The sequence below is a fragment of the Dama dama genome, chromosome 20 (genome assembly GCF_033118175.1).
Source record: "Dama dama isolate Ldn47 chromosome 20, ASM3311817v1, whole genome shotgun sequence".
NCBI classification, from domain to species: Eukaryota; Metazoa; Chordata; class Mammalia; order Artiodactyla; family Cervidae; genus Dama; species Dama dama.
In genome coordinates, this window is record NC_083700.1 from 86,463,423 (window position 1) to 86,490,990 (window position 27,568).

Below are 27,568 nucleotides of genomic sequence, written 5' to 3' on the forward strand. Positions count from 1 at the left end.
AGCTGGGAGTAATGAATGTGGTAATAGTAACACCAACATTGTTGTTCAGTTGCTCAGTTATGCCTAACTCTTTGTGACTCCATGGACTGCAGCATGCCAGGCTTCCCTGACCTTCACTATTTCCTTGAGTTTGCCCAAACTCATGTCCATTGATTCAGTGATGCCATCCAACTATCTCATCCTCTGTCATCCCCTTCTCCTGCCCTCAATCTTTCCCAGCATCAGGATCTTTTCCAATGAGTTGGCTCTTTGCATCAAGTGGCCAAAGTATTGGAGTTTCAGTATCAGTCCTTCCAATGAATATTCAAGGTTGATTTCCTTTAGGATCGACTGGTTTGATCTCCTTGCTGTCCAAGGGACTCTCAAGAGTCTTCTCCAGCACCACAGTTCAAAAGCATCGATTCTTTGGTGCTCAGCCTTTTTTATTGTCCAGCTCTCGCATCCATACATGACTACTGGAAAAACCACAACTTTGACTAGACAGACCTTTGTTGACAAAGTGATGTCTCTGCTTTGTAATATGCTGTCTAGGTTTGTCATAGCCTTTCTGCCAAGGAGCAAGAGTCTTTTAATTTCATGGCTGCAGTCACCATCTTCAGTGATTTTGTAGTGCAAGAAAATAAAGTCTGTCACTATTTTCATTGTTTCCCATTCAATTTGCCATGAAGTGATGGAACTGGATGACATGATCAAAGTTTTTTGAATGTTGAGTTTTAAGCCAGCTTTTTCACTCTCCTCTTTCACCTTCATCCAGAGGCTCTGTAGTTCCTCTTCATTTTCTGCCATAAGGGTGGTGTCATCTGCATATCTGAGGTCATTGATATTTCTCCCCACAATCATCTTGATTCCGGTTTGTGCTTCCTCCAGCCTGGCATTTCTCATGATGTGCTCTGCATATAAGTTAAATAAGCAAGGGGACAATATACAGCCTTGACATACTCTTTTCCCAATTTGGAACCAGTCTGTTGCTCCATTTCTGGTTCTAACTGTTGCTTTTTGACCTGCATACAGATTTCTCAGGAGTCAGGTACAGTGATCTGGTATTCCCATCTCTTTAAAAATTTTCCACAGTTTGTTGTGGTACACACAGTCAAAGGCTTTAGCATAGTCAGTAAAGCAGAATTAGATGTTTTTCTGGAATTCCCTTGCTTTTCCTATGATCCAACAGATATTGGCATTTTGATCTCTGGTTCTTCTGCCTTTTCTAAATCCAACTTGTACATCTGGAAGTTCTCAGTTCAAGTACTAGCTTGAAGGATTTTGAGCATTATCTTGCTAGCATGTGACATGAGCACAATTGTGTGGTAGTTTGAACATTCTTTGGCATTGCCTTTCTTTGGGATTGGAATGAAAACTGACCTTTTCCAGTCTTGTGGGCAATGCTGAGTTTTCCAAATGTGCTGGCAGATTGACTGCAGCACTTTGACAGCATCATCTTTCAGGATTTGAAATAACAGGCTGGAATTCCATCATCTCCATTAGCTTTGTCAGTAGTATTGCTTTCTAAGACACACTTGATTTCACATTCCAGGATGTCTGGCTCTAGATGAGTGATCACACCGTTGTGGTTATCCAGGTCATTAAGACCTTTTTTGTAGAGTTCTTCTGTGTATTCTTGCCACCTCTTCTTAATATCTTCTACTTCTTTTAAGTTCATACCATTTCTATCTTTCATTGTGTCTATCTTTTCATGAAATATTCCCTTGGTATCTCCAGTTTTCTTGAAGACATTTCTAGTCTGTCCCGTTCTATTGTTTTCTTCTATTTCTTTGCATTGTTCACTTAAGGCTTTCTTATCTCTCCTTTCTACTCTTTGGAACTCTGCATTCAGATGGGTGTATCTTTCCCTTTCTCCTTTGCCTTTCACTTCTCTTCTTTACTCAGCTATTTGTAAGGCCTCCTCAGACACCATTTTGCATTATTGCATTTCTTTTTCTTGGGGATGGTTTTGGTCACCGCCGCCTGTACAATGTTACAAACCTCTGTCCATGGTTCTTCAGGCAATTTTGTCTATCAGATTTAATCCCTTAAATCTATTTGTCACTTCCACTGTGTAATCATAAGTGATTTGTTTTAGGTCATTCCTGAATGGCCTAGTGGTTTTCCTTACTTTCATCAATTTAAGTCTGAATTTTGCAATAGGGAGCTCATGATCTGAGCCACAGTCAGCTCCTGGGTTTGTTTTTGCTGACTGTAAAAAAGCTTCTACATCTTCAGCTGCAAAGAATATAATCAGTTTGATCTCGGTATTGATCATCTGGTGATGTCCACGTGTAGAGTCTTCTCTTGTGTTGCTGGAAGAGGATGTTTGCTATGATCAGTGCATTCTCTTGGCAAACTCTGTTAGCCTTTGCCCTGCTTCATTTTGTACTCCAAGGCCAAACTTGCCTGTTTCTCCAGGTATCTCTTGACTTCCTACTTTTGCATTTCAGTCCCCTATGATGAAAAGGACTTCTTCTTCTTTTTCCTGTTAGTTCTATAAAGTCTTATAGGTCTTCATAGAACCATTTAACTTCTTCTTCTTCAGCTTTAGTGGTTGGAGCATAGACTTGAATCACTGTGATGTTGAATGGTTTGTCTTGAAAACAAACCAAGTTCATTCTATCATTTTTTGAGATTGCACCCAACCACTGCATTTCAAGCTCTTTTGACTATGAGGGCTACTCCATTTCTTCTAAGGGATTCTTGCCACGGTAGTAGATATAACAGTCATCTGAATTAAATTCACCCATTTCCATCATAGTGTTACTACACCAACATAGTGCAGCCATAAGTGCCATTTTTAAGCTCTTACTATATGTCAGGCCCTGGGCCACCTGATCACACCTCTTTCTCTCTCTTAGTCACTAAGTTGTGTCCATCTCTTGCAACCCCATGGACTGTAGCCAGCCAGGCTCCTCTGTCCATGGGATTCTCCAGGCAAGAATACTGGAGTGGGTTGCCATTTCCTTCTCCAGGGGATCTTCCTGACCCAGGAATCAAATCCAGGTCTCCTGCATTGCAGGCAGATTCTTTACCGACTGAGCTATGAGGGAAGCCCTGATCACATAGACTGTTTCATTTCATATTCATAACAGTCCTATGAAGTGTCTTCTGTCATTGTCTCATTTAGGGGAACAGGAACCAGGCAGGAGGAGGGAGGCATTTGCCTGAGGGTCACATGGTCAGTCAGTGGTAGAGATGAGATATGAACATAAAGAATCTAAATTAGAATCTTTTTCAGCAATTGATGCTTAATGAATACTCATTATCATTAGCATTACTCTAAATATTTTCTGTGGATAACTTTTCTGATTCCTCACAATTAATATGAGTTAAATGCCATTAATACCTCCAGCTTAAGGGATGAAGAAATTAATACTTAAAATGATTAAGTAATCTGCCGGTAATCACACAGTTAGTAACGTGACAGAACTTATATTTTCAAACACTAAGCTATACTAACATCCTGCATTCAAGGGAAAACAAATCTCTTTAAACACTTACCATCCAAAATATATTGATACTTGGAATTATTTTCAAACAAGCCTTTATTATCATTCCTATTTGGGTCTTGAAAGCAACTGAGGTTCAGAGAAATTAAGTTCCCTGACGGAGGTCATGCAATACTAAATGGTAGAACCAAGATCTCCACCCAGATGTGTCTGACTCCCAAGTTTAGATCCCTCAGTACCATCTGCCAGCGTATTTCTTCATTCCACAGACCTTGATCAAATGATTCTGCTACTTAGTCTCCCCACCTAAAACTGTAATCTATAATAATAATCACTGCTCACACAGTATTTTCTTTATCATGATGCTTTTTAGAAATATCTTCATTAATTCTTGTAATGGTTTTTAAAAGTAGTTTATTATACTTACATTAGTTGTGGGAAAACTGAAACTCAGAGATACAAAGTTTAGTTTTTAAATGGAAGAACCAAAAGCAAAGATATCTTTGTAAAAAGATACCACATTGCCTGATGGCTTTCACGGGGCCATAAAATGCTATTGGCTTCCTTCACAACCGGAGCATCAACAGAAGTTGTTCTCTTTAAGATCTTTGCAGACCTTGTCAATATTCCAAATTTCAGAATCAAGAGACTTCCCTGGTGGCTCAACAGTGAAGAATCCACCTGTAATGCAGGAGACTCAGAGACATAGATTCAATCCCTGGGTCAGGAAGATTCCCTGGAAGAGGAAATGGCAACTCACTCCAGTAATCTTGCCTGAAAAATCCCATAAACAGAGAAGCTTGGTGGACTGCTGTCCACGGTGCCGCAGAAGAGTTGGACACAACTGAGTGTCTAAGCAAGAGCAATAGAATCTTGAAACTTTAGAGTTTTAAGGGCTATTAGTTTGCTTTCTATTCCATGTGTAGTTTCCCTCACATCATTCCAGATGAAGGTATCCTATCTGACTTACTTAGATTCCTTAACTTATAAGAAAATCTGTTTCATGTGGCATTTGAGAGACAAAGGTCACAGAAGCTAAGCCAAATGTGTCAAGGAAGCCTGAATGCCTCAAGAGGTAAAGAATCCACCTGCAATGCAGGAGATATAGGAGACAAGGGTTCAATTCCTGGGCTGGGAAGATACCTTGGAGAAGGAAATGGCAACCCACTCCAGTATTCTTGCCTGAAAAATTCCATGAACAGAGGAGCCTGGCAGCTACAGTCCATAGGGTCACAAAGAGTCGGACACAACTGAGCACGCACGTGCAAGACCTACCTACATTGGCCATAAAGGGAAAGTCCAGTTCATTGTCTAGTAGAAAAGACACATATAGATAATTACAATTAGTATAGTGTATGAATTTATATATACATACATATATATTCTGGATTATTTTCTTGGCTCGAGCATCCCTGCCATATTCCCAAATGCCTAGAGGTACCTCTCCTAGGAAGGTGGCCCTCCCAGGAACACTCATCATGTTCTTCTCGCCCTAATGTGTGTGTGTGTGGGGGGGGAGGGGGTTGAAATATAACATAGAAGGAGTGTTTACACTTCACAATTCACACCCAGGTCATCTGCAAATTACCTAAACTCTGTTTCAAAATACGTCTCGAATCGATCGTATTCTTTCATCTCCATTCTTGATTCCTTACCTGGATACCAACAAGAGTCTTCTCACCATGCTCCCTGAGTCTGCTCTCACCCCCTCTAATCTGTGCTCTCCAGACAGTGGAATGACCTACTGACACAGAAATCAGACCACAGCACTGCTGGGTAACCTTTTAGGGATTTCCTTTTCACTGCAGACCCGGCCTATACTTCTTACCACGACCAGCAAGACCATCTGCAGCTACTTCCAACCTCAGCTCCCTCCATCCCCCGCCTTATCTGCAGGCTTCAGCCACACATTCTTATTTCAGTTCTCAAACACTCCAGGCTGTCCACTCTGCCCAGGGCACCTTCCCTCTTGTCTTGGGAGTCTCCTTCTGAGTATCTTTTTGGACCTTATTCTATTTCCTCAAGAGACTTTCCCAGATAATCCTAAACTGACTGTCTTCTCCCTCTCCTTCCACAGTTAGTCTCTATTTCTACAACCTGTTCATTTTCTACATAGCTCATATCACAATTTGCAATTGGCTCAGCTGGTAAGGAATCCACCTGCAATGAGGAAGACCTGGGTTTGATCCCTGAGTTGGGAAGATCCCCTGGAGAAGGGAAAGGCTACCCACTCCAGGATTCTGGCCTGGAGAATTCCATGGACTGTATAGTCCATGGGGTCTCAAAAAGTCGGACACTACTGAGTGACTTTCATTTCACTTCACTTCATGTATCTATTCATTAGCTCACTCAACAGAAGCTATTAAGGCCAAACACTGTTATAGGAAATGAATATATAATAGCAAACAAAACATGTGAAGTCCCTGCTCTCATGGAACATGCATACTAGGAAGAAGAGGTTGACAATAAACAAATAAGCATGTGAACATGGTAATTACTGAATATATAGTGATGGCCTGAGAATTAAAATAGGATGCTATACCAAAGAGGGACTTGCTACATGGTCATAAAAGGCCTTTTGGAAAGGGGGGCTTTTAAGATGAGATTTGAATGGTTAGAATACAGCTATGCAAACATCAGAGGGAAGGGTAGCCCAGACGGAGAGAACTGCTAGTACCGAGGCTGTAGGCTAAAATAAACTTGCTATGTTAGAGTGTTTGCAGAACAACAGTGATAACAACAAGAATAGAAAGAAATGAAAGAAAAAGTAAAAGGAAAGAGGAGAAAAGTAAAGAAAGACAAAACAAAAGCTATCATACTCTAGCAGTGGCCAGATAAGAGATCAGAGTGATTTGGACCAGTTAGATGGTAATAGAGATGTGGTCAGGTGCCATGTATGCTTTAGAAATAAAAGGTGACAGATCTCACTGATGAGGGGCAGAAAGTAAAGGAGGAACCAAGAATGACATCTGGATTTTAAGGTGTTTATTTAGTTTCTTCCACTTGATTGTAAGCTTTGCAAGAACAGGAACGATATCTATTTTGTTTACCTGGCACATAATACAAACATCATTGATGAATGGATATCTGTATGAACAAAACTATGAAAGAATGGGCAGAGGGACGTCAGGGCAGGTTTCACAGAGGTGGGGATACCTGTACAAGATTCCAAAGAATAAGTTGAAATCTGTCAGGTTGGCAAGACAGGGAAGCATTTTGGAGGCTGACAGCATGCACACAAAAGGAGTCAGGAAACATACATAAACAGAACAGTGTCACTGAAATACTTGACCTGCCCTAGGTAAATTATCAGCTCGGTAATGGGGCCAGACTCCAGAGAGGCCAGATGGTGAATGTACTATTCTCCTGGTCATATTTTTATATAAAGACAAATAATAGGAGCTCCAAAGAAGGGATGAAGGAGAAAAAAAAAATCTAAATCCAGAAATTCCAGCCCAAAGCCATACTGATCCCTGTAGAAGGTAGAAAGCTGTCAGCAGCAGCCCTTGAGGAAAGTCTGGGGTCCCACTGAAGTCTAACGTCACCTCCCCAACATCCAAGACATCCCTTGATTTTTGATGCACGGTTTCATACTGTCTTTAGGGGAGAAGCATTTAATCTAAATGACACATTAGAAGAAAACAGCCTTGTGCATCCTCTGGGATGAACCCATAGAGGATCTGAGGCAAACCCAAGGACGGATGAGTCCCCCCCAAAGCAAACCAGCCCGTGTTCATTTAAATCACTCCATTCCAAGCTCAGCTCTTTGAGGGAGGTGATGTATACCACACAGTGTTTCTTAGAAACAAGCACTTAATAGAATATAAGTATTATTAAAGTCATATAGATCAAAGACACCCAGAGAGAAAAAAGACACTGAAAAAGAAGAGAGTGAGGGAAAGAGTGAGAGAGAGGATGAGAAAGAGACAAAGAGAAAATTAGACAAACATCAAACATGGAGTGAGTATGCGTGATTCTGTTTGTCAAAGGGAAAGAAGGTAGATGTTTTTATTCTTTGTAGGTTAATATGTAAATGACATTCTGATTTATTAGCGGGCTCCAGCAGATGAGGTGATGATTAGCACATTTCCATATTTATAGAAAAGCAACACTAACTTTCCGGATTTATAGAAAATCAGCTCTTCACAAATAGCAAATTGTGCTATTATCGACATATGGTTTTCTATAAACAGAGCTGAGGTAATTATCCCTGGGACAATTCGTTGGTGGGCTCCTTTTGAATATTAACCACATTGGAATCCCATTTCTGCCTCACAGATTTTAAAGCAGAGGGGGCTTGAGATACCCCAGGCAATTAATTAGTAATCCAGTACCAAAGACAGAGCCCAAATGAAAGGCTGTACCAGAAACACATGGTGAAAAGAGACAGGTCCAGGGGTCTGACGCCAGTTTCCTGCAGCCCTGGGCCAAACATAGGGAAGTAATTAACTTCCCTAAGGAGCCTCAGCATTTCTGGGGCTAAAACTAGAGTAACACCAACCTCCAAATCTTGTCAAGAATATTAAATAAGAATATATACAACAGCCCTGGAACTTAGTTAGTACTCAATAAATGTTAGCTCTTTGTCCTTCCTCATGGTTTTGAGTGACTCTTAAAAAGATCCACTTGCATTAAGTTTTTCAAACTCTTTTTTTATACTGATCTATCCTGAACTATTTCATTTGTCATGACTCTGTACATATACATGTCTTTAACCAAAAGAAGTTTCTTGAAGCAATAACTTATCCTCACTGCCTACAATCCATTATGATATTTTCTCTTCCATGTTGTTCAAAATGTTTGTGATCTATACAATGATTTCAGGACCTACTATTGGGTTTCAACCTGCAGTTTGTTAAGTTATGCTGCAGGAAGGTAGGGACTGTATTTAGATTTGCTTGCCTTTGTATCCCTAGCACAAACACATAGAAGATACTGAATAGAAATTTGAATTATAAAAGAGTGGATACACAGGTAGATGGATGAGTTTATGAATGGCCCTAGTCAGGAATCTAAGTTAACACCCTCTTCAAACTCAATGTCTTGCTTTGCTTGCTCACTGTGTACTAAGCCCTGTGTTGAGCGCTAAAGAGGTGGGAAAGTGTCAGACACGATGCTTGCTTTTAAGGATCTTGCTGTCTAGATGAGAAGAGAAATAATTAACATTTGGAAAATTGCTTTAAAGACTAAACTGTGGAATTTATATGAATGTATTGAAGGAAGAAAGTGACCAGCCTGAACTGGTGCAGTCAGAGAAACTTCTTGAAACTTGGAGGTTGAACTTGGGCTTGAAAAATGAATACACCTTTCACCCTTCTACTCATTCACTGGTTCTCAAACTATACTAGGTATCAAAATAACCTGGAGGGTGATTGTCGAAACACACACTGCTGGACCCACTCCCAGAGTTTCCCATTTAGCAGGTTTGGGATGAGAACCTGAGAATTTGCGTTTTAACACATTCCCAGGTGATGCTTATACTGTTGGTGGGAGCCCACACATTTTAGAACCACTATTCTAGCAGTTTGGAGTGAGACCATGGAGATTGTTGATGTCTTGCTAAAGATTTTAGAGCTTTAGTATTAGAAACGCAGGATCTTAGGCAAGGAGGTGACATCCTAAGATCTGTGAGGCAGAAAGATCCTTCTGGTAGCAGTGTTGAGAATGGATTGGAAGAGGTGAGTCTTCCTTTGCAGACCATTTAGGAGTTGCTGCAGTAATAAGTGAAAGATGTAAACCCAGCCTCCCATTGCAGGAGGGGATGTATAAGAAAGGATGGAGGAGAGCTGCTCAGGAGAGAGAACTGAAGGGTCTTAGAGATCTACAGGGGTGGAGGGGAAGGAGGGTCTGGGATGACTATAGGTTTCTGCCATCACTGACTGCTTGGATGGCCATTCTACCCACCAAGAATCTACATTTAAAATGTTTTAACATTTTAAATAGGAAGACCCCAGAGACCCTTTGATAAAGAAATAACTATGGTGCCATAGAAGATGCACGATTTTGGACAGCCAGACAAGTCTGCATTCAAATTCTATTTGTGGTGCTTCCGAGCAAGCCACTTCACCCTGTTGAACCTCAAGTTCCTATAAATAATAATACTAATGCTACCTTAGAGGGTTGTCATGGAGACTAAATGAGATCATGCATGGCTGAGAGTCAGTGACTAGAAAACTGCTCACCATGTCTGGCGTACACATTGAACACTATGTGCATCGCACACCCATTCTACTTACCAGCTGTTGCCATTTTTTCTCTGTTAAGCACCAGGATATACTCATAAACACCACCCATCGATCCAGACGTTATGTAATGGGTGCCATAGTCATTGATGAACTTGGCATACATGCCATAATGGTATCGCTCTGGAAGCTCCATTAGTGACTGCAGCATACTTTCATCCAGCATGATGTTTTCCCTCCTCATCTTAAAATGAGCAGTCCGCACCTTTGTGAAAATTCTCATAAAGATGTATTTCTGCCAACAACAATGACCACCATTAAATGAGGGAAAAGAACAAAAAGAGTATATATTTTACCACATGAGATCACGTAAAAGGTCAGCATTTAGTACCTGTGGTATACCTATATTATATATATGTAATATATATATATATACACCTACATATAACTATGGGAATTATATGTAAATGTATAGATATATTTACATATGTATGTATATAAATATACATAATGGAGTATTATTACATTTTGCAAGCATATATTAGACACCAGTGTGTACCTGGCTTCTCCTGTACCTTCATCTCTGTTCCCACTATGCCATCCAGATCAAGTTCTTCATCCCTCACTGAGTTCATTATTATGGTGTGTTTCATTGTGTTCCTTGCCTCTATCCTGCCCTCAACCAACTCTTACCTCCACATCTTTCTCTAATTAAAGCATTGCATTATGCAACTTCCAACATAAGTATTAGGCATCCATTAAAAATTATGCTTAGGAATATTTCGATGACATTGTGAAATGCTAATATCATTTAATTTGTTGAACAAATACCTATCAGTGCCTATCATCACATGCTTTATGCTAAGTGCAGGGAACATGATCTTGAATGAGATAGTCCCTGCCCTCATAAAGCTTATATTTTAGTGGTAATCTTATACCATTCAATAATCAAGAAATGCAGGATCCTGATATCATAATAAAAAAAAAAAAAAAAAAAAAGAGGACCAGGGTGAGGTTGGATTGGTTTAAAAGGAAGTGGGTTATGCATGAGCTTTCCTTGCAGAGAATGTAAACCTTGTTCCAAAGTGATAGTGAAAGTTGAAGGAAACTACCTGGTTTTTGAAGAGTCCACACGACTCTGTGAGAGTCATATCTCAGAACAATACTTCCCTTCAGATCAATAGCTTATTGTGACAAAGCTCCAAAATGCAATTTATATACGTTAACAAAGTTAATTTTTATAATTATATTTTCATTATATAAAATCGGAGAAGGCAATGGCAACCCACTCCAGTACTCTTGCCTGGAAAATCCCATGGACGGAGGAGCCTGGTAGGCTGCAGTCCATGGGGTCGCGAAGAGTCGGACACGACTGAGCGACTTCACTTTCACTTTTCACTTTCATGCATTGGAGAAGGAAATGGCAAGCCACTCCAGCGTTCTTCCCTGGAGAATCCCAGGGACGGTGGAGCCTGGTGGGCTGCTGTCTGTGGGGTCGCACAGAGTCGGACACGACTGAAGCGACTTAGCAGCAGCAGCATCATGTAAAATAATGTTTTGAGCCCTCTGTAAATCCCAAGTTCTGGTATCAATGTTTTGAGGCTTTCAGGTAAATTTCTGATCAATCAATATTGTTCTGGCTCCTGATTACCTCTCCATCCTTATCACTCCCTGTTTTCCCTTCACACCTGGACTTCAGACAGTGGAAGTCCTTTCAGTCCACATCTGTGTGAGGCAGTCTCTTATCTCCAGGCCTTTGCACATGCTCATTCCCCAGGCTGAGAACAGCCTTCTGTTAGCTTCTGCCTCACTTCATCCAGACAACTGGTACTAGTCTTTAGATATCAGTTAAGGCAGACTCCCTGACTTCCTCAAGGAAGCATTGCCTGATAATAGACAGGATAATAGCCAATTAGTAGTAAATGGTTGATGAAGAAATGATGAAGAAAGATTCATTGAGCAGGCCAGCCATCCAATCTGTTTGGAAAAGCCAGGATTGCTGTAGAATTCTTCCAAGTCTAGTTTAGAGGGCTTGGCTGTTTCTCTTTAAGACATTACGTTTCTAAGTATTTCCCTGTATGCTCCAGGTAACCATGAAAAAGGATGGGGAAGTGATAAGAGTACTAGTCTTATCATGCAATGTTACTCCCTTTGTGATGATTCTGTATGTGAAAGTGTAATAAGAAAACGAACATGGTTACCACTGATCAGACATTTCCAATTACACAAGCAAATGAAGGTTCAATTACTACTGTACTTTTTAATGCTGTTAAGGTAGTATGTGTTCGGCATAGATTATGTAATACTGTGCAACATGGGCATTATGTTTTAATACCTTCTCATTATACTTGCTTAACTTTTCTAAGAAGGAAGCATTTTGTGACGCGGATACACCTGCAGTCACCATGACTGGGCTGCCTGTAAGGCTCACACCAATGGTCAGTCCAAATGATGCAGAATTGTCATTTTTTACTTTAGTAAGAAGATCATTTGCATCATTATATATCTCTGAAGAGATTTTAGTATCTGCCAGGGCCTGAAAGGAAACACATAAATGTTAGCTTTGTACACATAAAGTTATAATCCAGTTCATAGGTAATATTTAAATATTTTCTCTGTAAAATAACCAGTGTTTCAGATTATTATAAATACTCCTTTAAAAGACTATTCCAAATTGATACTAAAATGCAGAAAATTCAGCAGTGCTTCGTAATTAATGGTACTAGTAAAATATTTACTTAAATGTACACACATGATTCTGATAAAATGTTGTAATGTTCTGTGCATTTATTTCTTTCCAGAGGGCTTGTCCTTCCTTTGTAGAAGATAGGAAAATAGATACCCTTCCTTCCTGCTTGCCTCTGTAGTGGGGAAATACGGAAAGCCATATCTAAGCATGGACAAACGGCAAAGGCAGGCAGGTGGTGACAGTTCTAAGCAGAGGTATGTTTAGGGACCACCCAGAAGTGTTTGGTTATTTCATTCCAGGACTGCATTTCTCAGCCAGCTTGACCTGAGGTGTGGTCATGTGCTTTGTTTGAGCTAAGGAAGTGAGGGTTAGGAGCCCATGGGTGGTTCACTCTGTAATCGTAAGAGCATGTGTTGAGATGGAGGCGCCATTAATTTGGGTCCTGAGTGTTCGTGATGATGAGTTTCCTTTCCACCTTAGGATGAATGAATAGCAGAAGAAGGGCATTACTGCTTTAAAGCACTGAGATTGAAGAATCTTTTGTTGCCACAGCATAGCCTAGTCTATTTTGTCTGACACATAGGCCCTAGACCGTCCTCCGGTTAGGAAAACGGCATTGCCTATGTCTTCCAGCTTGGCTTACTTAGACCTGATGGCAGAGGTGGAAGTGGGCTGGAGAGAGCCAGTTTCTTTTTTTTTTAAACTTAACTACAGTTGATTTACAGCATTGTGTTAGTTTCAGGTAAGTAGCTTCAGATTCATTTCTGTTATAGTTTATTACAGGACATTGAATATAGTTCTCTGTGCTATGCCGTAAATCCTCATTGTTTATTTTATATGTAGTAGTTTGCATCCATTACTCCCATATTCCTGATTTATCTCTCCCCTTCCCCTTTCCCCTTTGGTAGCCCTAAGTTTTTTTTATATGTATGTGAGTCTATTATTATTTTGTGCTTAAGTTGATTTGTATTAATACTTTAGATTCCACATACAAGTGATTGATTGTATAATGTTTATCTTTGCCTGGCTTATTTAGGGTGATAATGTCTAGGTCCAACCATGTTATTGCAAATGGCATTGTCATCCTTTTTTATGGCCAAGTAATATTCTATTGTATATATGTACCACATCTTCCTCATCCATTCCTCTGTGGATGGACATTTGCTTCTACATCTTAGCTATTGTGGACAGTGAGAATTGACTTCTTAAAACAGAATCCATAAGCCTAGCCTTATCCTCTGTCAATATTTTTCTTTTGAGAAACTTGGGGGGATGAGGGATGTGACTAGATAGTTGTTCAGGGTCCTGGCATCCTATCATCTCTCTCTGTAGATAGAATGTATATGATACAGAGAGAATTTGCATCATCTAGCCTCCCTTCTAAATGCTGTATAGCCAGGCTTAGTTCAGATAGATCTGGATTTAAATCTTGTCTCTGCTACCTGTTGGGCCTGACATTTATCCCTCTAAGTCTCTGGGATTTTTAATATCTAAAATGGGCCAATGGTAATATCTGTTCCATTGTCTTGTAATGAAGATTCAGTGGGAGAATTTGTGTGAAAGCATAAGAGCTGAAACTTGGTAAGCCTCCAGTGAGATGTGCTGTGTAGATGGCTCACCCACAGGGTTGAGGGGTAGAGAAATGAATGGTCAGGAGCAGGCCCTGGAGCTGACTGTGAGATCCATGGTGACCAGAAGACTGCAGAATTTTAAAGATGTGGAGAATCTTAGGGAACCTTAGCAGTTTGCAAGCACTTTTCAATAGCAGAACCCTTTCTTCCAACAAAATGATGTCCAGAAAGCCAAGAGATGAAGGTCATCTGTGAGGACCTGCCCTTGGGGAAGCAGGGGCGCAGGTCTCAGGAACCCCAGCCACCTCCTATCTTGCCCCCAATTGACATCTTAGGAACCTGAGCCTGGGGAGGGACAGTGAGTTGCTGAATGTCTGATATACATCTGTTCTAATAGTGTCAAAACCTGGAAATAGGGCTTCTGACTAGCAGCCCAGAATAGAGGGCCCCAGTCTATTTCACTGCTTTAGGACCAGAACCAAGATCTAGCGGAGGTGGTCCCATTTTCAGTACAGTCCCGTTTACAGAGGCTCCCTGGCCCTTACCTTGACTCTTCAGCCCTGAGCATGTGTGGGAGCAGGCGCATTGGGAGCTTCAGCCACCAGCAAGCCCTATAGGAAGTAAAATCTTCCAAAGCGAGTCATCCTATCTTCACCAGTAGACTTCCCCTCCATGCCTTCCTGCCACAGTGGCCTGTGAGCACCCCATTCAGACTTACTTCAAAGTGATATTTCAGGAAATTATAGGGTCTCCGGAAGTACTTCTCATCATCTCCATAGTAGAGACGCTCACAGGTGGGATCATACCGAAGCTCCCTCCATTCCCCATTGTAGACAGTCTCACACTGGCCCCCGTAGTACCTGGCATCATACACATTCTGAGTTTCTTCCTGGGTCAGGATATTATACCTAAATTGAAAAAGAAAGCAGCTTCTAGGAGAGAGCACTGGAAAAGCAAAGAATAACACAAAATATGCTCTGCAGGTTGATGTGGCTGGTAGGCTGAGTGGTGTTTCTCACACTGGGTTATGTGAGGCACTAGGTTTCCGTGGAGTACCTTAAGGCCCATTTTGGGAAACAGTGGGAAACTGAGTGGGCTGGGTGTGAGCCTCCCACCTTCCCTTAAACCAGACCAGCCAGACAACATCATTCAGCATCTTCGACAGGGCTCCCACACAGGAGGCACTCCTAAATATTTGTTGAGTAAACTGAAGAAGAATATGCATGATTATCAAAATTCTGAGCCCAGGAACTAGACAGTCCAGATCTGTTTCCTGTCTCTGCCACATCAAGCTGTGTGATTGACCTTGGGCAGATCATTTAATCTCTCTGTGTTTCAGTTTAGTCATTTCTAAAAAAAAAAACAAAAAAAAACAGCTAATACTACTGCCCTCGCAGAGTTAAACATGAGTTAAAACAAGTAAAGGAATCATAATGGTACTCATGTGAAATATTAAGAAAATGTTGCTGTTGTTGGTTTTTGTTAGTATTATTTCAGAAGAAGTTCTGCTGCTAAAAACTAACTTTGAAATATTGATATAGTTCATAGTGGTAAGCTGATGATCTAATCCTTAGAAAGGCTGTAGCCTTCTAGGCAGCATGGAGAAACACAGTGTGAATTTAGGGAGTTGAGTCACTAAGTCATGTCTGACTCTTTGTGACGCCATGGACTGTATTGCCCCCCAGGCTCCTCTGTCCATGGGATTCTCTAGGCAAGAATGCTGGAGTGGGTTGCCATCTCCTTCTCCAGAAGTCAGGGAGACACCTGCTTAATTTCCAGCTCTGTCATTTACTAGCTGTATGACTTTGTAGAAAGTTTCCACAAACTTCCTGAAGATCATTTTCCTCATTTGAAGAGCAAAATAGTAAAAATCTCATTTGGTGACGTCTAAATGAGAGCATTAGGGTAAAAGAAGTACACTTGATAGAAATACTTCTTTTCCCCTGGCCCAATACCTCACGTCTATCTGCCTAAGTCCTCTGTTTTACGTCATGGATGGTTTAACCATATTTAGGTAAAAATAATGTGAAACAGGTGAAAGACAGCTTTAATTTCTTAAAAAGAGAAAGTTAACTGAACAAAAGCATGAAAGTTGACTAAGAGTTCGAAGACCTTACAATCTAAGCCTCTTATATTGTAGACAATAAAATGATTGCTTTTCTTTGCATCTCAAACTTCTGTTCAGCCTTTAAGACCCAACTCGAACATTGCCTCCTCTGTATCACCTTCTTTGATTATCTTGGACAGACAATTGTCCCTCCTCTGTGTTCCCACGGCATTCGGTGATTGCCTCTGGCATAGCATATGTCATGTTTATTTCCTTTGTGAAAGGCACAAAGGCAAATTAGCAGGGGAAGAATTATGAATAAAACCTGCTTCTAAAGAATAAATGGATAATTATAGAGCTCTTGGCATATAGTAGAAGTTCAATATACGTGAACTTCCTTCTTCTCTTCCTTTCTCCATCTCTTTCTTCCTATTAGTGGAAGTGATGTAATAATAGCTGTTATGAATTGAATACACATTTTACCAGATATTTAGCGTACATTAGCTTTCAACCACATGACAATTTTGCACATGTGAAAATTGAAGCTCAGAAAAATTAAGTAACTTGCCTATAGTCAGTACTGGGAATTTTTCCCTAGATTTTTTGGACATTACAATCTAGGTTCTTACTCTTTACCCTGCAATTTCTATCTTTCCACCTATGGAACATGTTGCTACCTATAGCTGATAAATACAGGCTCTCTAATGGACCAAAGAAAAACTCAAGAGAACCATAAGCTCTAAGATTGTACTGCCATCTTTAACCATAAGTAAAACCTATGTATAGTTGGAAAATCTGATTGCAGAAGCCCTAGTGAAAATAAAAAGAGAGAAATTCCACTTTTTAGAAATTTGTTCTGGAGAAATATTCACACATGTGTACAAAATTATATATATGAGAATGTTCATTGTAGCACTGTTTATGAAAGGAAAAAGGGGGAAATAATCTAATTATCTTTCAGTTCCATAGGAGGTAATTTAATTATCATACACTTACACTATAGAAAAATTGGGAAATTGTTTTTTTTTTTTAATTTTTTACAAAGGTCCATATAGTAAATAATTTAGGCTTTGCAGGTTGTGTAGATTTCTGCTGCAACTACTCACCTCTTCCACTATAGGGCAAAAGCTGTGTTTCAATAAAACTTTATTTAAAAACAGAATTTTGCACCTAGGCCACGGTTTGCTGACCCTTGTTATGGAACACTACATTGTTGCTTAGAAAAAGACAGTAGATGATATGGTGGGAAATCTTCAAAATATTGAGTGAAAACAAGTTGTGGGCAGTATGTATAGTCTAATAATATTTATATAAAATATACTTATGTCTATAATGCACAATACATTTAATTGAATTATTTCCATACAGTGTACGTTGGCAGTGCATTTTTACATGACTGGGAAGTCCCAACTTTTAACAGGGGTCAGCTCCAGGGAAGGAAGAGAGAGAGGGTAAGTGGGTGGGACAAGGTTAAGGATGGTGAAGGAAAAAGCTCAGTTTTTAACCTCAAATAGTTATTACTTTTGTAACAATAAATAAAAATTAAAAACTGGGAAGTGCCTAAATAAGAAAAAAATAAAATATCAGGAAGGGCCTCTGAGAGCTTATAAATGAATGGAAAAACCGCTATAATGTCAGCTGTTGGGAGTGGAGGTGGCCCCTTTCCGCTGGTTTCAGTGTTCAGTGTGAGCAAAGTACTCAACCCAACAAATATTAACATATTTGAAATTCTTCTGATTGAATCACATGAGATCAGGGTCATGGTCTGAGATCTTTTTGTCAATAAGAAGGCAATCATTTCCCAAGTCAACACCTCAGTATTTCATGCTAATACCCTTTTCATCCCATAGTCACTTTTAAAATCAAGATTTTGGTGGTAGAACCTGAAATATGCCCTCCCAATATTCATATGTTGAAGTCCTGACTCCCAAAATCTCAGCATTTTACAGTATTTTGGTGATAGGATCCTTAAAATGGCAATTGAGGTAGAATGAGCTTATTAGGGAAGGCCCTAATCCAGTATGACTGGTGTCCTTACAAGAAGAGGAAGTTAGGACACAGGATGGACAGAGAGAAGACCCTGTGAGGACACAGGGAGAAGACACCCATTCAGCAGCCAAGGAGAGAGGCCTCAGAAAAAGCAATCCTACCTTCATCTCAGGTTTCTAGCCTCCTGAGAAAATAAATTCTCTATTGCTTAAGCCACCTAGTGTTTGGCACTTTGTTATGGCAGTCCCAGAAAACTAATATTAGTGGTCTGGAAGAAACAAATACTTGATCATCTTTTCATGTGTATGTGTCCACATGCACTGACAGGATTCTGCCCTAACTGGTAGGCGGGCTGTGATCTGAAGGTAATTAAAGCACAGTGAATGAGCACTGCATGTCACGGAACCCACACGTGACTGGGAGTGGGCTGCCACATGGCCCAGCTGCTGTGAGATGATTACTACCTCTCTCTGTTTCCTCATCTGTAAAGATCCAGCTGCTCCTATTGATTTGTTTCACTGCAGTCAATACTCAATGACAGACTGTTCTAGGAAAAGCTCTGATATAGAGGCTGAGGAGATGAAAAACATGAATCAGAGCAGCCTCTGCCCTCAAAGAGTTTATGTTCAAGTTAGGGGACATGGCCCAAAGCAAAGACTAGCAACACCATGTGTCACAACAAGCTCATGCCTGTGCTGGGTGCTGGAGAAGCAGAGATGATGAGGGATCCCTCAGCCTGGGAAACAGATGTCTCTGTCCTGTTGGCTACGTGCTGGGAGAGGAGGACACACAGGGATGCTAGGAGCAGTGGGAGGGGACTAAGCCAGCCTAAACAACATTGAGAGGAGGAGAGGGGGTGTCAAAAAGACCAGCTGGAGATGAGGTCTGGGTGTCTTAACTGGGCTGTCATAGCAAAATACACCCGATACAATACCCAAGTCTGGGTGACTCCAAGAATTTTGACAAATTTATGTTCTCTCAGTTCTGGAAGAGGGAAGTCTAGGAGAAAGGTACCATCAGGGTTGGCTTCTGATAAGGCCTCTCTTCCTGGGTTGCAGATAGCCACTTTCTTGCCATGTCCTCACATGGCACCTTCTCTGTGCATGTAGTGAAAGAGAGCTCTCTGGTGTCTCTTCCTCCTCATATAAGTATACCAGTCCCATTAGATTAGGGCCCCACCCTTATGACCTCATTTGACCTTAATTACCTCTGTAAAGGCCCTATCTCTAAATACAATCACATATGTGTTAGGGCTTCCACACATGAATTTTAGGGGGATGCAATTCAGTGCATAACATTAGGTAAAAAGGTAACCAGATAGGAATATAGGGAAGGATATTCCAGAAAGATGGAACTAACTATGAAATCTCAGAAGAAAAGTGAGTGTTGTATGTGTGGGTTTGAACCTAAACCTAAGGTATACAATGAAGTAAAGTTAGAATCAAGGCTGATTGGATCTCAACAGATTAAAAAAAAAAAAAAATGTGTCCTGAGAGGTGTAAGTCAGCAGTCACAGAGTGGAGGTGCAAGCTCCACTGTGTCTCACCTTAAAGTCCATTTCCTTTGCTGTGTTGTCCCTATGTCAGCCTTGGTTGTATCAGCAACTGCAGTGCAAAGCAGGGTATGAATAGGGCTGCTGAAAAGTGCACTTAGTCAGAGGAGAGTTATTTGGGGGAATATTGGAAGCCTTCGTAGAAGAGACAGCTTCATAAAAGGGCCTTGGAAACAGAACTGTGGCAAGAGGAATGAGCAGCAGAGTGGGAAAGGGTGAAATAAGGATATATGGATAGAGACAGAGAGGGGAAAACAGGAGCTATGTCATGTAAGCAGGACTGAGCAAATCACCTGTTATGAACTGAATTCTGTGCCCCCCCCAATTCATATGCTAAAAGTCTAACCCCCATGTGGTGGTATGTAGAGGGAGACCGTTGGGAGGTGCTTTGGTCATCAGGGTGGACCCCTCATGAACGGAGCCACTGCTCTCACAGAGGAAACCCACAGGGCACCCTGATCCCTTCCACCATGGGAGGACACAGCAAGAAGACTGCTAACTGAAGGAACACCATCACCTGACCAGGCTGACACCCTGGTCTCAGACTTCCGGCTGCAGAAGTCTGAGAAATAAGTTTCTGTTGTTTATAGGCCACCCAGTGTGTGGTATCTTGTTAGAGCAGCCTGAATGAACTAAAACACTGGAGGGATGGTGGCCTCTCAGGATGCACTCTAGAGGAATTCCTTCCAAAGACCCTCTTGTTTCCCTGAAACCAATACTCATGATTGATGAGAGATCATGCCCGGGACTCACAGAGCCAGCAGGCAGTGACTCACCCCAAGGCCGCCCTCTCTGATCCTGGAATTGGGTCATACTGGCTGCAGTCATTTTCCGAGATCCTGACATCTTCACAGTCATCCTCGTCAGAGCCATCCAGGCAGTCCTTGTCTCCATTACACACCAGGTGGCGTTTCAGGCAGCGACCTGAGCAAGGAGAGGTAGTGGATGCTTCTAGACCTCCAGGACTACTCCCCCTCCCTCATGACCTGTATCAGTTCAGTTCAGTTCAGTTCAGTCATGTCTGGCAGGAGGTGCCTAAATCTGCTTTGGAGAGTCAGGGCAGGATTCAACACGGTACTTGAACTGAGACTTAGAAAATGAACAAGTGTGCTAAGAGACAAAATGTGCAAAACACACGGGTTTAGAGACTTGCAATCAGCCCAAAATAAGTCAGGGAAGAGCTCAGTCATGTCTGACTCTTTCTGACCCCATGGACTGCAGCATGCCAGGCCTCCTTGTCCATCACCAACTCCCGGAGTTTACTCAAACTCATGTCAGTGATGCCATCCAACCATCTCATCCTCTGTCATCCCCTTCTCCTCCTGCCCTCAATTTTTCCCAACATCAGGGTCTTTTCAAACGAGTCAGCTGCTTGCATCAGATGGCCAAAGTATTACAGTTTCAGCTTCAACATCAGTCCTTCCAATGAATATTCAGGACTGATTTCCTTTAGGATAGACTGGCTGGATCTCCTTGAAGTCGAAGGGACTCTCAAGAGTCTTCTCCAACACCATAATTTAAAAGCATCAATTCTCTGGCGCTCAGCTTTCCTTATAGTCCAACTCTCACATCCGTATATGACCACTGGATCTGTTCCATCTCTGAAACAGCCCTTCAGTCCTCAGTGCTGTCCCATCCTCCTTTCATCCTCACTGCCTCCACCCTCCTCCCAGCCTTGGTGCTCCCACCTGCAGGCCCTCAGCTCAGACCCTGCCCCAGGCTCCTCCTCTCTATTCAGTCTCCACATCACAGCCCCAGGGATCTAAAATGCTCTGCACCCTCCAGAGCCTCTCCATTCCTCTGTCTCCAAATGCCACCATCTGGTCCCCAGTTAGAAACCTGGCCCATCCCCTGCCTCTCTTCCCAAAGCACTTATTTTGGGCTGATTGCAAGTCTCTAAACCCGTGCATTTTGCACATTTTGTCTCTTAGCACACTTGTTCATTTTCTAAGTCTCAGTTCAAGTACCGTGTTGAATCCTGCCCTGACTCTCCAAAGCAGATTTAGGCACCCCCTGCCAGAGAATCTGTACAACCTATACATACACCCATTACACTGGCTATCATAGGATATTGTCATTGATGCCTTATTGATCTGTCTCCCAAAGAGTCTAGGAGTACTGAAGATCAAGCGCATGAATTTTTTTTTATCTCTGCATCACCAGCAAGTAGCACATTACCTGGTCATCATATGCACTCAATTAATATTTATTCAATGAATGGATGGATGTGTGAATTGTACCTTTTTAAAATCAACGTATGTTCCCAAAAACTTGCATCAAGATTACTTGGATTGCTGGCTTTACTTCAAATTCAGGTTCCTAGGTCCCATCCGAAACTTTCAGAATGATAACTTCCGGGGCTCTGGAGTTCTGCATTCTAACAAGCTCCTGGAGAACTGTTTTGTACATTAAGTTTGACAGGCACAGCTGTTATCCTGCTGAGATGCTACTCACCTGTCTCCTTACACTGGAAATCCTGTCCACACTGTGCTTGACTCAGACAAGCTGTGGGACTGCGACAGCTGGCTTGGTCCCAGACATTCCCACTGCAGATGGTTCCCCCAAACTTGTTTGGCTGCAAGAGGCTCCGGTATCTGTACTAAATCAGATTTGGAAGCAGACACATTCATTGTCTTATCAATCAACCAAGATTGGTGCAGGCAGGTCTCAGCTCAACATAAGGAATGACTGTCTTAATGATTGAGAGCTCCCTGCAAAGCTGTCTTTTGAGGGGATGAGTAATCATAAATGGTGATGTTCAACCAGAGGTTGTCATCAGCTGGAATATTGAATTAGGGCCTCCAAACATCAAATGAGAAGTTTGGACTAGGTATTTCTAGGGTCTTCCTCCTTGCCAGGAAGGACCTCCATCTTCCCTTTCTGAAGCCAGTTAGTACCTATTTATCTTTCAAGACTCATGGTTTACCTTCTTGGGAAAAAACTTCTATAACTCAATAATATATTCTCAGTTCCCTATGAACCCTCTCTCCTAGTGCTTGTCATATAAGGTTGTTATTGTCTACTTCTTTATCTATCTCCTTATTTTAGGAACAATTTTCATATGGGGTTAGGGCTACCAAAGGGAGGACCGTGTCTTATTTGGCTTCATGTACTTGGCATTTGATCTATGATGGATTGCATAGGAGGCACTTTTAGAAGATGTTTATTGCTTCTCCTTTGTAAAATTTCTTCTGGTCATGGCATCTCCCCTTTTCTTGTGACATACCTCATATGATTCAGGTAGGGGTGATGTCACCCCCTTAGTTATAGGGTTGTGTGGATATGAATGAGGCAGGGAAACCAGGGCCCCATATCTGCAAGTCACAGTGATTGGTTCATGACTCAGCCTTATGGCAATCATAGTCCTCTCTGGGAATTTTCTTTCAGAACTTTTGGAAAAGACAGTTCCTTTTTAGCTAAAGTTGCTGGGTATCAAGTGATCATGTTGCCTACGAGGTAGAAAGAGCCCATGCAAGGCGTTAAGAGACAAAGAGAGCTCTGAAGACACCATCTGAGCCTCTGTGTCCAGCTTTGACTTCAGATGAATAAGTACTTACTGAAGGAAGGACAGAAAGAATAAAATGCATACCAATCTTGGGCTCGATGTTTTTATGTTACTGTTTTCTATAGGGTGTGCAGTGTGAGGTACAAGTGTATAAGGAGGAGGCTGAACAGTAAGATATTCCAAGAAATTGAAGTTCCATCCCTGTCTTTGAGAAGCTCAGAGTCTAGTTGACGAGGTAAAAAATATAACAACACAGAACATGGGGGTATAGAAAGCTTCATACAGAGTGTCAGTCAGCACCGTATTTTCTGCTGCCTCTTATACTGGCTCAGCCCACAGGCCCTGCCTTTAAGACTGTAAGTAAGTAAATAGGAAGGCACTGGCTCAGCCCACAGGCCCTGCCTTCAAGATTGTAAGTAAGTAAATAGGAAGGCAATGACTTGAAAAACAACAGAATTGAGTTCCTGACCTGAATCTATCTCTTACTCACTGTGTACAGTATCAGTGCCTGGAACTTTCTGCGTCAGTTTCCAAATCTGTAAGATGAGGTGGTTGACCTAGTTTACTTCACTAATCATAATCCCTAATGATTCCTCCACCTGTGTCCTATAGTTGGAAGAGCATAGTCATGAAATTAGCCCCAAATTAGACAGAGGAGTCTGGTGGGCTGCCGTCTATGGAGCCACACAGAGTGGGACACAACTGATGCGACTTAGCAGCAGCAGCAGCAGCAGACCTACTTGGGTTAAAACCCCAGATTCACTTACCAACTGCCCATGAGCAAGTCACTTATCTTTTCTGAGCATCTGTTGTCTAATATGTAAAGTGCTTGTGATGATACCTTAGCTCAAAAGGGTTTTGTGAGAGCTAAGCGATAGGTCTGAAACCATGTAGCCTTGTGCCTGGCATATCATTGGTGCTTAATAAGCAGAAATGGTTTCTACATCATTATCATTATCAATGCAGCCTTTTCCAGATGCTTCCAGGGATGAGTGCAAAGCAATGTGACTTCCCCTCTCTTTCACCTTGCTCACTTCTGCCTACATGACTGCTCCTTAGCAAAGAGGGAGTTGTAGCAAAAAGAAGTGAGGCTCCAACCAGTCCATCTGCCTTTCATGCCTGTCAGTTAATAACAGCGATGGCAGATTTGTAAACTTGGTGGGAAGAGAGTATAATTAATGGTCAGTGTGGGAATATGAAGATATTTTCAGTGTCTACCCACATTCTTGTTCCACAACACAGTAAATACAAGAGAGCTTGTCATACCAATATAGATCCAGTTTTCTTCTCTTTCTTGCCCTCAAAAAACATTCATCAGTTATGAGACCTGCAGTTACTAATGTATTGATGGTGATGATGGTGGCTACCAGTTATTAAGTGCTTACTATTGACTAAACACTATACATTCTTTTTAAAAATATTACTATTTATTTGTTTGCCTGTTCCTGGTCTCAGTTGCAGCATATGAGATCTTTAGTTGAGGCATGCAAGCTCTCAGTTTGTGGCATGTGGGATCTAGTTCCCTGTGTGCATGCGTGAGGGCTAAGTCACTTCAGTCATGACCGACTCTTTGTGGCCCTGTGGATTATAGCCCACCAGTCTCCTCTGTCCATAGGATTCTCCAGGCAAGAATACTGAAGTGGGTTGCCATGCCTCCTCCAGGGGATCTTCTTCACCCAAGGGTTGAACCTACATCTCTTATGTTTCCTACATTGGCAGGCAAGTTCTAGCACCACCTGGGAAGCCCTCTCATTCCCGGACCAGGAATTCAAACCTGGGCCCCATGCACTGGGAGTGTGGAATCTTAGCCACTGGACCACCAGGGAAATCCCTCTACATTATTTGTCTCACTTAATTCTCACAAGTCTAGGAGGTTACATTCTATTAATGATCCCATCTTAAACTGGGTTAGAATTCCAGTTCTGCAACTCACAGTGTATGTGGAGGTACATCCAGTGGATGTCACTGGATAAAGTCCTTAATTCCTCTGATCCTCGGTGTTCTCATCTGTAAGATGAGAGAGATCTGAGAGTGTTCTAAAAATCAGTGATCACACAGGTAAAGACATCCGCTCTCTGTTCCATTCTGGTGTGTGCCCAGTAATAAGAGCTATCAATTTTGTCATCATCCTTGTAGCTGCTGGACTACTCTGGAATGATTATGACTGAGAAGGTATTGGATTAGGTAATATCACTAATATATGTACCATATATTATATATATGATATATACCATATATATTATATATAATATATATAGTGGTATATATAATATACCACTAATATCACTCACTACTCTCCATATAGCTCTAGGAGAGGCATACAGTTCAGATTCATGGGCATTTTGAAATCAGACTGGCCAGACTTTAAATTGAGGCTCTGCTGCATTCTTAATGGGCAACCTAAGCAAAGGGGAGGACGGTGTCTATCTGTCTTATCACCCACTACTGGCTGCCAAAGTCAAATAAGAAGATGATTTATTTAAAGCATTAGGACAGTCCTTGGTCTACAGAAATTATTTAATAAATGGCCACTATTATTGTCATTAACATCCTTCCTGTGGTTTCTATACTTGGAATGATGGTGCAGGCATCAGGTTCATTCCCACCCACTCCCTAGTTTCTAGGTTGTTATCAAATAATGAAGACATTGTATTGCAGACAGGTTGATAAGGATACTCCCCCAGGGACTTCTCCGTGCCATTGCCCATGGTTGGTATCATTAAGACATGATTTTCTTTTCTACCTAGTAGACAATGTTTCTTTTCAGAAATGCACATCTTTGGGAGATTTTGAGAGGAAGAAACATCTTAATAAAAAGAAACTCAGATGGCCTTTCAATTAAATAGTTAACAGAATCATTTTAAGAATTACCTTAAAGACACAACTTTTTGAATCCCTAAGAAAGTAATCAATGCTGATGTAAACTATAAGTCATTCACTTGTGCTATCTGCTATCTAAACTGTAACACAAGAGAAAAATGTAGCTTTAGGATGTTATTTCAATGTATAATAGGTTGAATAATGGCCATGCAAAGAAATCAAGTCCTAATCCTTGAAAGTTGTAAATGTTACCTTATTTGGGAAAAGGATCTTTGCAGACATCATTAATTCGGAGAAATTACTCTGGATTATTGTGAATGCCATCACAGTGTCCTTGTAAGAGGAAGGCAGAGCGGGGGTATCACTTATACACGTGAGGGAAACGCACAGAGGGAAGGGAGTGATGCAGACAGAGAAGCAGAGATTGGAGCGAGCAGCCCCCAGAAACTGGAAGAAGCAAAGAACAACTTCTCCTCTGGAGCTTCCAGAGAGAGACTGACTCTACTGACCCCTCGACTGCAGGCTTCTGGCCTCCAGAACTGTGAGAGAATACATTTCTGTTGTTCTAAGCCACCCAGTTTGTGGCATTTATCACAGCAGATTCAGAATATTAATCCAGAACGTCAAAGCAGAATAAGAATTGGGGGCCAGATATTTTTAAACTGAAATGCCTAGAATTCTTTGGCATATCCCAGAGGTGGGAGAGGCAAGATCATAAATTTAAGCCTTCAGAATTGAACAAACTAGGTCCAAATGGTGTTTCCACCAGTGTCATCAAGTCTTCCCAGAGCACTTTCCTGTCTCACTGAGGAGGGGGTTGTAGGCAGGGGAATCATCAGCAGACTCTGTGAGAGGTCAGATGAGAAAAAAGGAGGGCTTGATTCAAGGCAGAAGGAGGAGGGGTAGAGAGGAGGGCACAGAAAGGAAGTGAAACCGCTCACATTTAGTGAACACTTACTCTTTGCCCTGGTGACTCAGCCAGTAAAGAACCCTTCTGCAATGTGGGAGACCTGGGGTTGATCCCTGGGTTGGGAGATCCTCTGGAGAAGAGAACGGCTACCCACTCCAGTATTCTGGCCTGGAGAATTCCATGGACTGTTTAATCCTTAGGGTCACAAAGCATCAGACACAACTGAGCGACTTTCACTTTTACTGTGTGCCGGATGCCATGAAAAGCGCTTTTGTATGCATTATTCATTTAATGTTCTCAAAAACTCTGTGATGTACATACTGTTCCTACTTTCACTTATAGATTAGGAGTCAGAGGCACAGAGAAGGTAAAAGATATGTCCAAAGTAACACAGCAAATAAGGTGCAAACCAGAATCTAAGCTGTTCAGTCAAAGCTGAAACACAGGCTTGACAGCAATAGGCTAGTAGGCAAGGCTCAGGCAGTGGTGTAGCATGTAAGGGGCTGCACCCAGTGAAGGTGTGTGTTATCTGCAGAGATTTTAAAATACTAAGAAAACAGAATAGAAGTTAGTCTTCTTATTATCATGATAGGCCAGTGATTCTGAACGAAGACAGAGCTGTAATACTTCTCCCTGCCTGAGCAGAGTGCTCCCAACATTCCCCTTATGCTACTGAGTTTAGCAATCATTTTGGACCAATTAAAACCACTTATGTGGGCAAGATAGATATACATCTGTTCATTGGGCATGTCAGCCTTTTTCAGTGCACGAACGTGAAATCCTCAGAAACACCCTGTGTGGCATGCTTTGGTTTATCTCAGTTTTCCCTAGGTCATGGACAGCTTGGCATTTTGTTCTCAAGTCATTGG

At 41.6% G+C, this 27,568-nt stretch overlaps 1 protein-coding gene across 1 annotated transcript in view; it reads right to left on the reverse strand.

The window, feature by feature from the left end:
* The window catches only part of C8A (complement C8 alpha chain), a 69,294-nt gene that overhangs the window by 24,558 nt on the left and 17,168 nt on the right, over positions 1-27,568 (reverse strand). The window contains exons 3-7 of the mRNA XM_061120022.1: positions 21,919-22,063; positions 20,241-20,388; positions 14,595-14,784; positions 11,952-12,152; positions 9,671-9,911 (exon numbers count right to left, since the gene is read on the reverse strand). Coding sequence (XP_060976005.1) covers positions 9,671-9,911; positions 11,952-12,152; positions 14,595-14,784; positions 20,241-20,388; positions 21,919-22,063 — 925 coding nt within the window. The remainder of the gene's footprint in view (positions 1-9,670; positions 9,912-11,951; positions 12,153-14,594; positions 14,785-20,240; positions 20,389-21,918; positions 22,064-27,568) is intronic.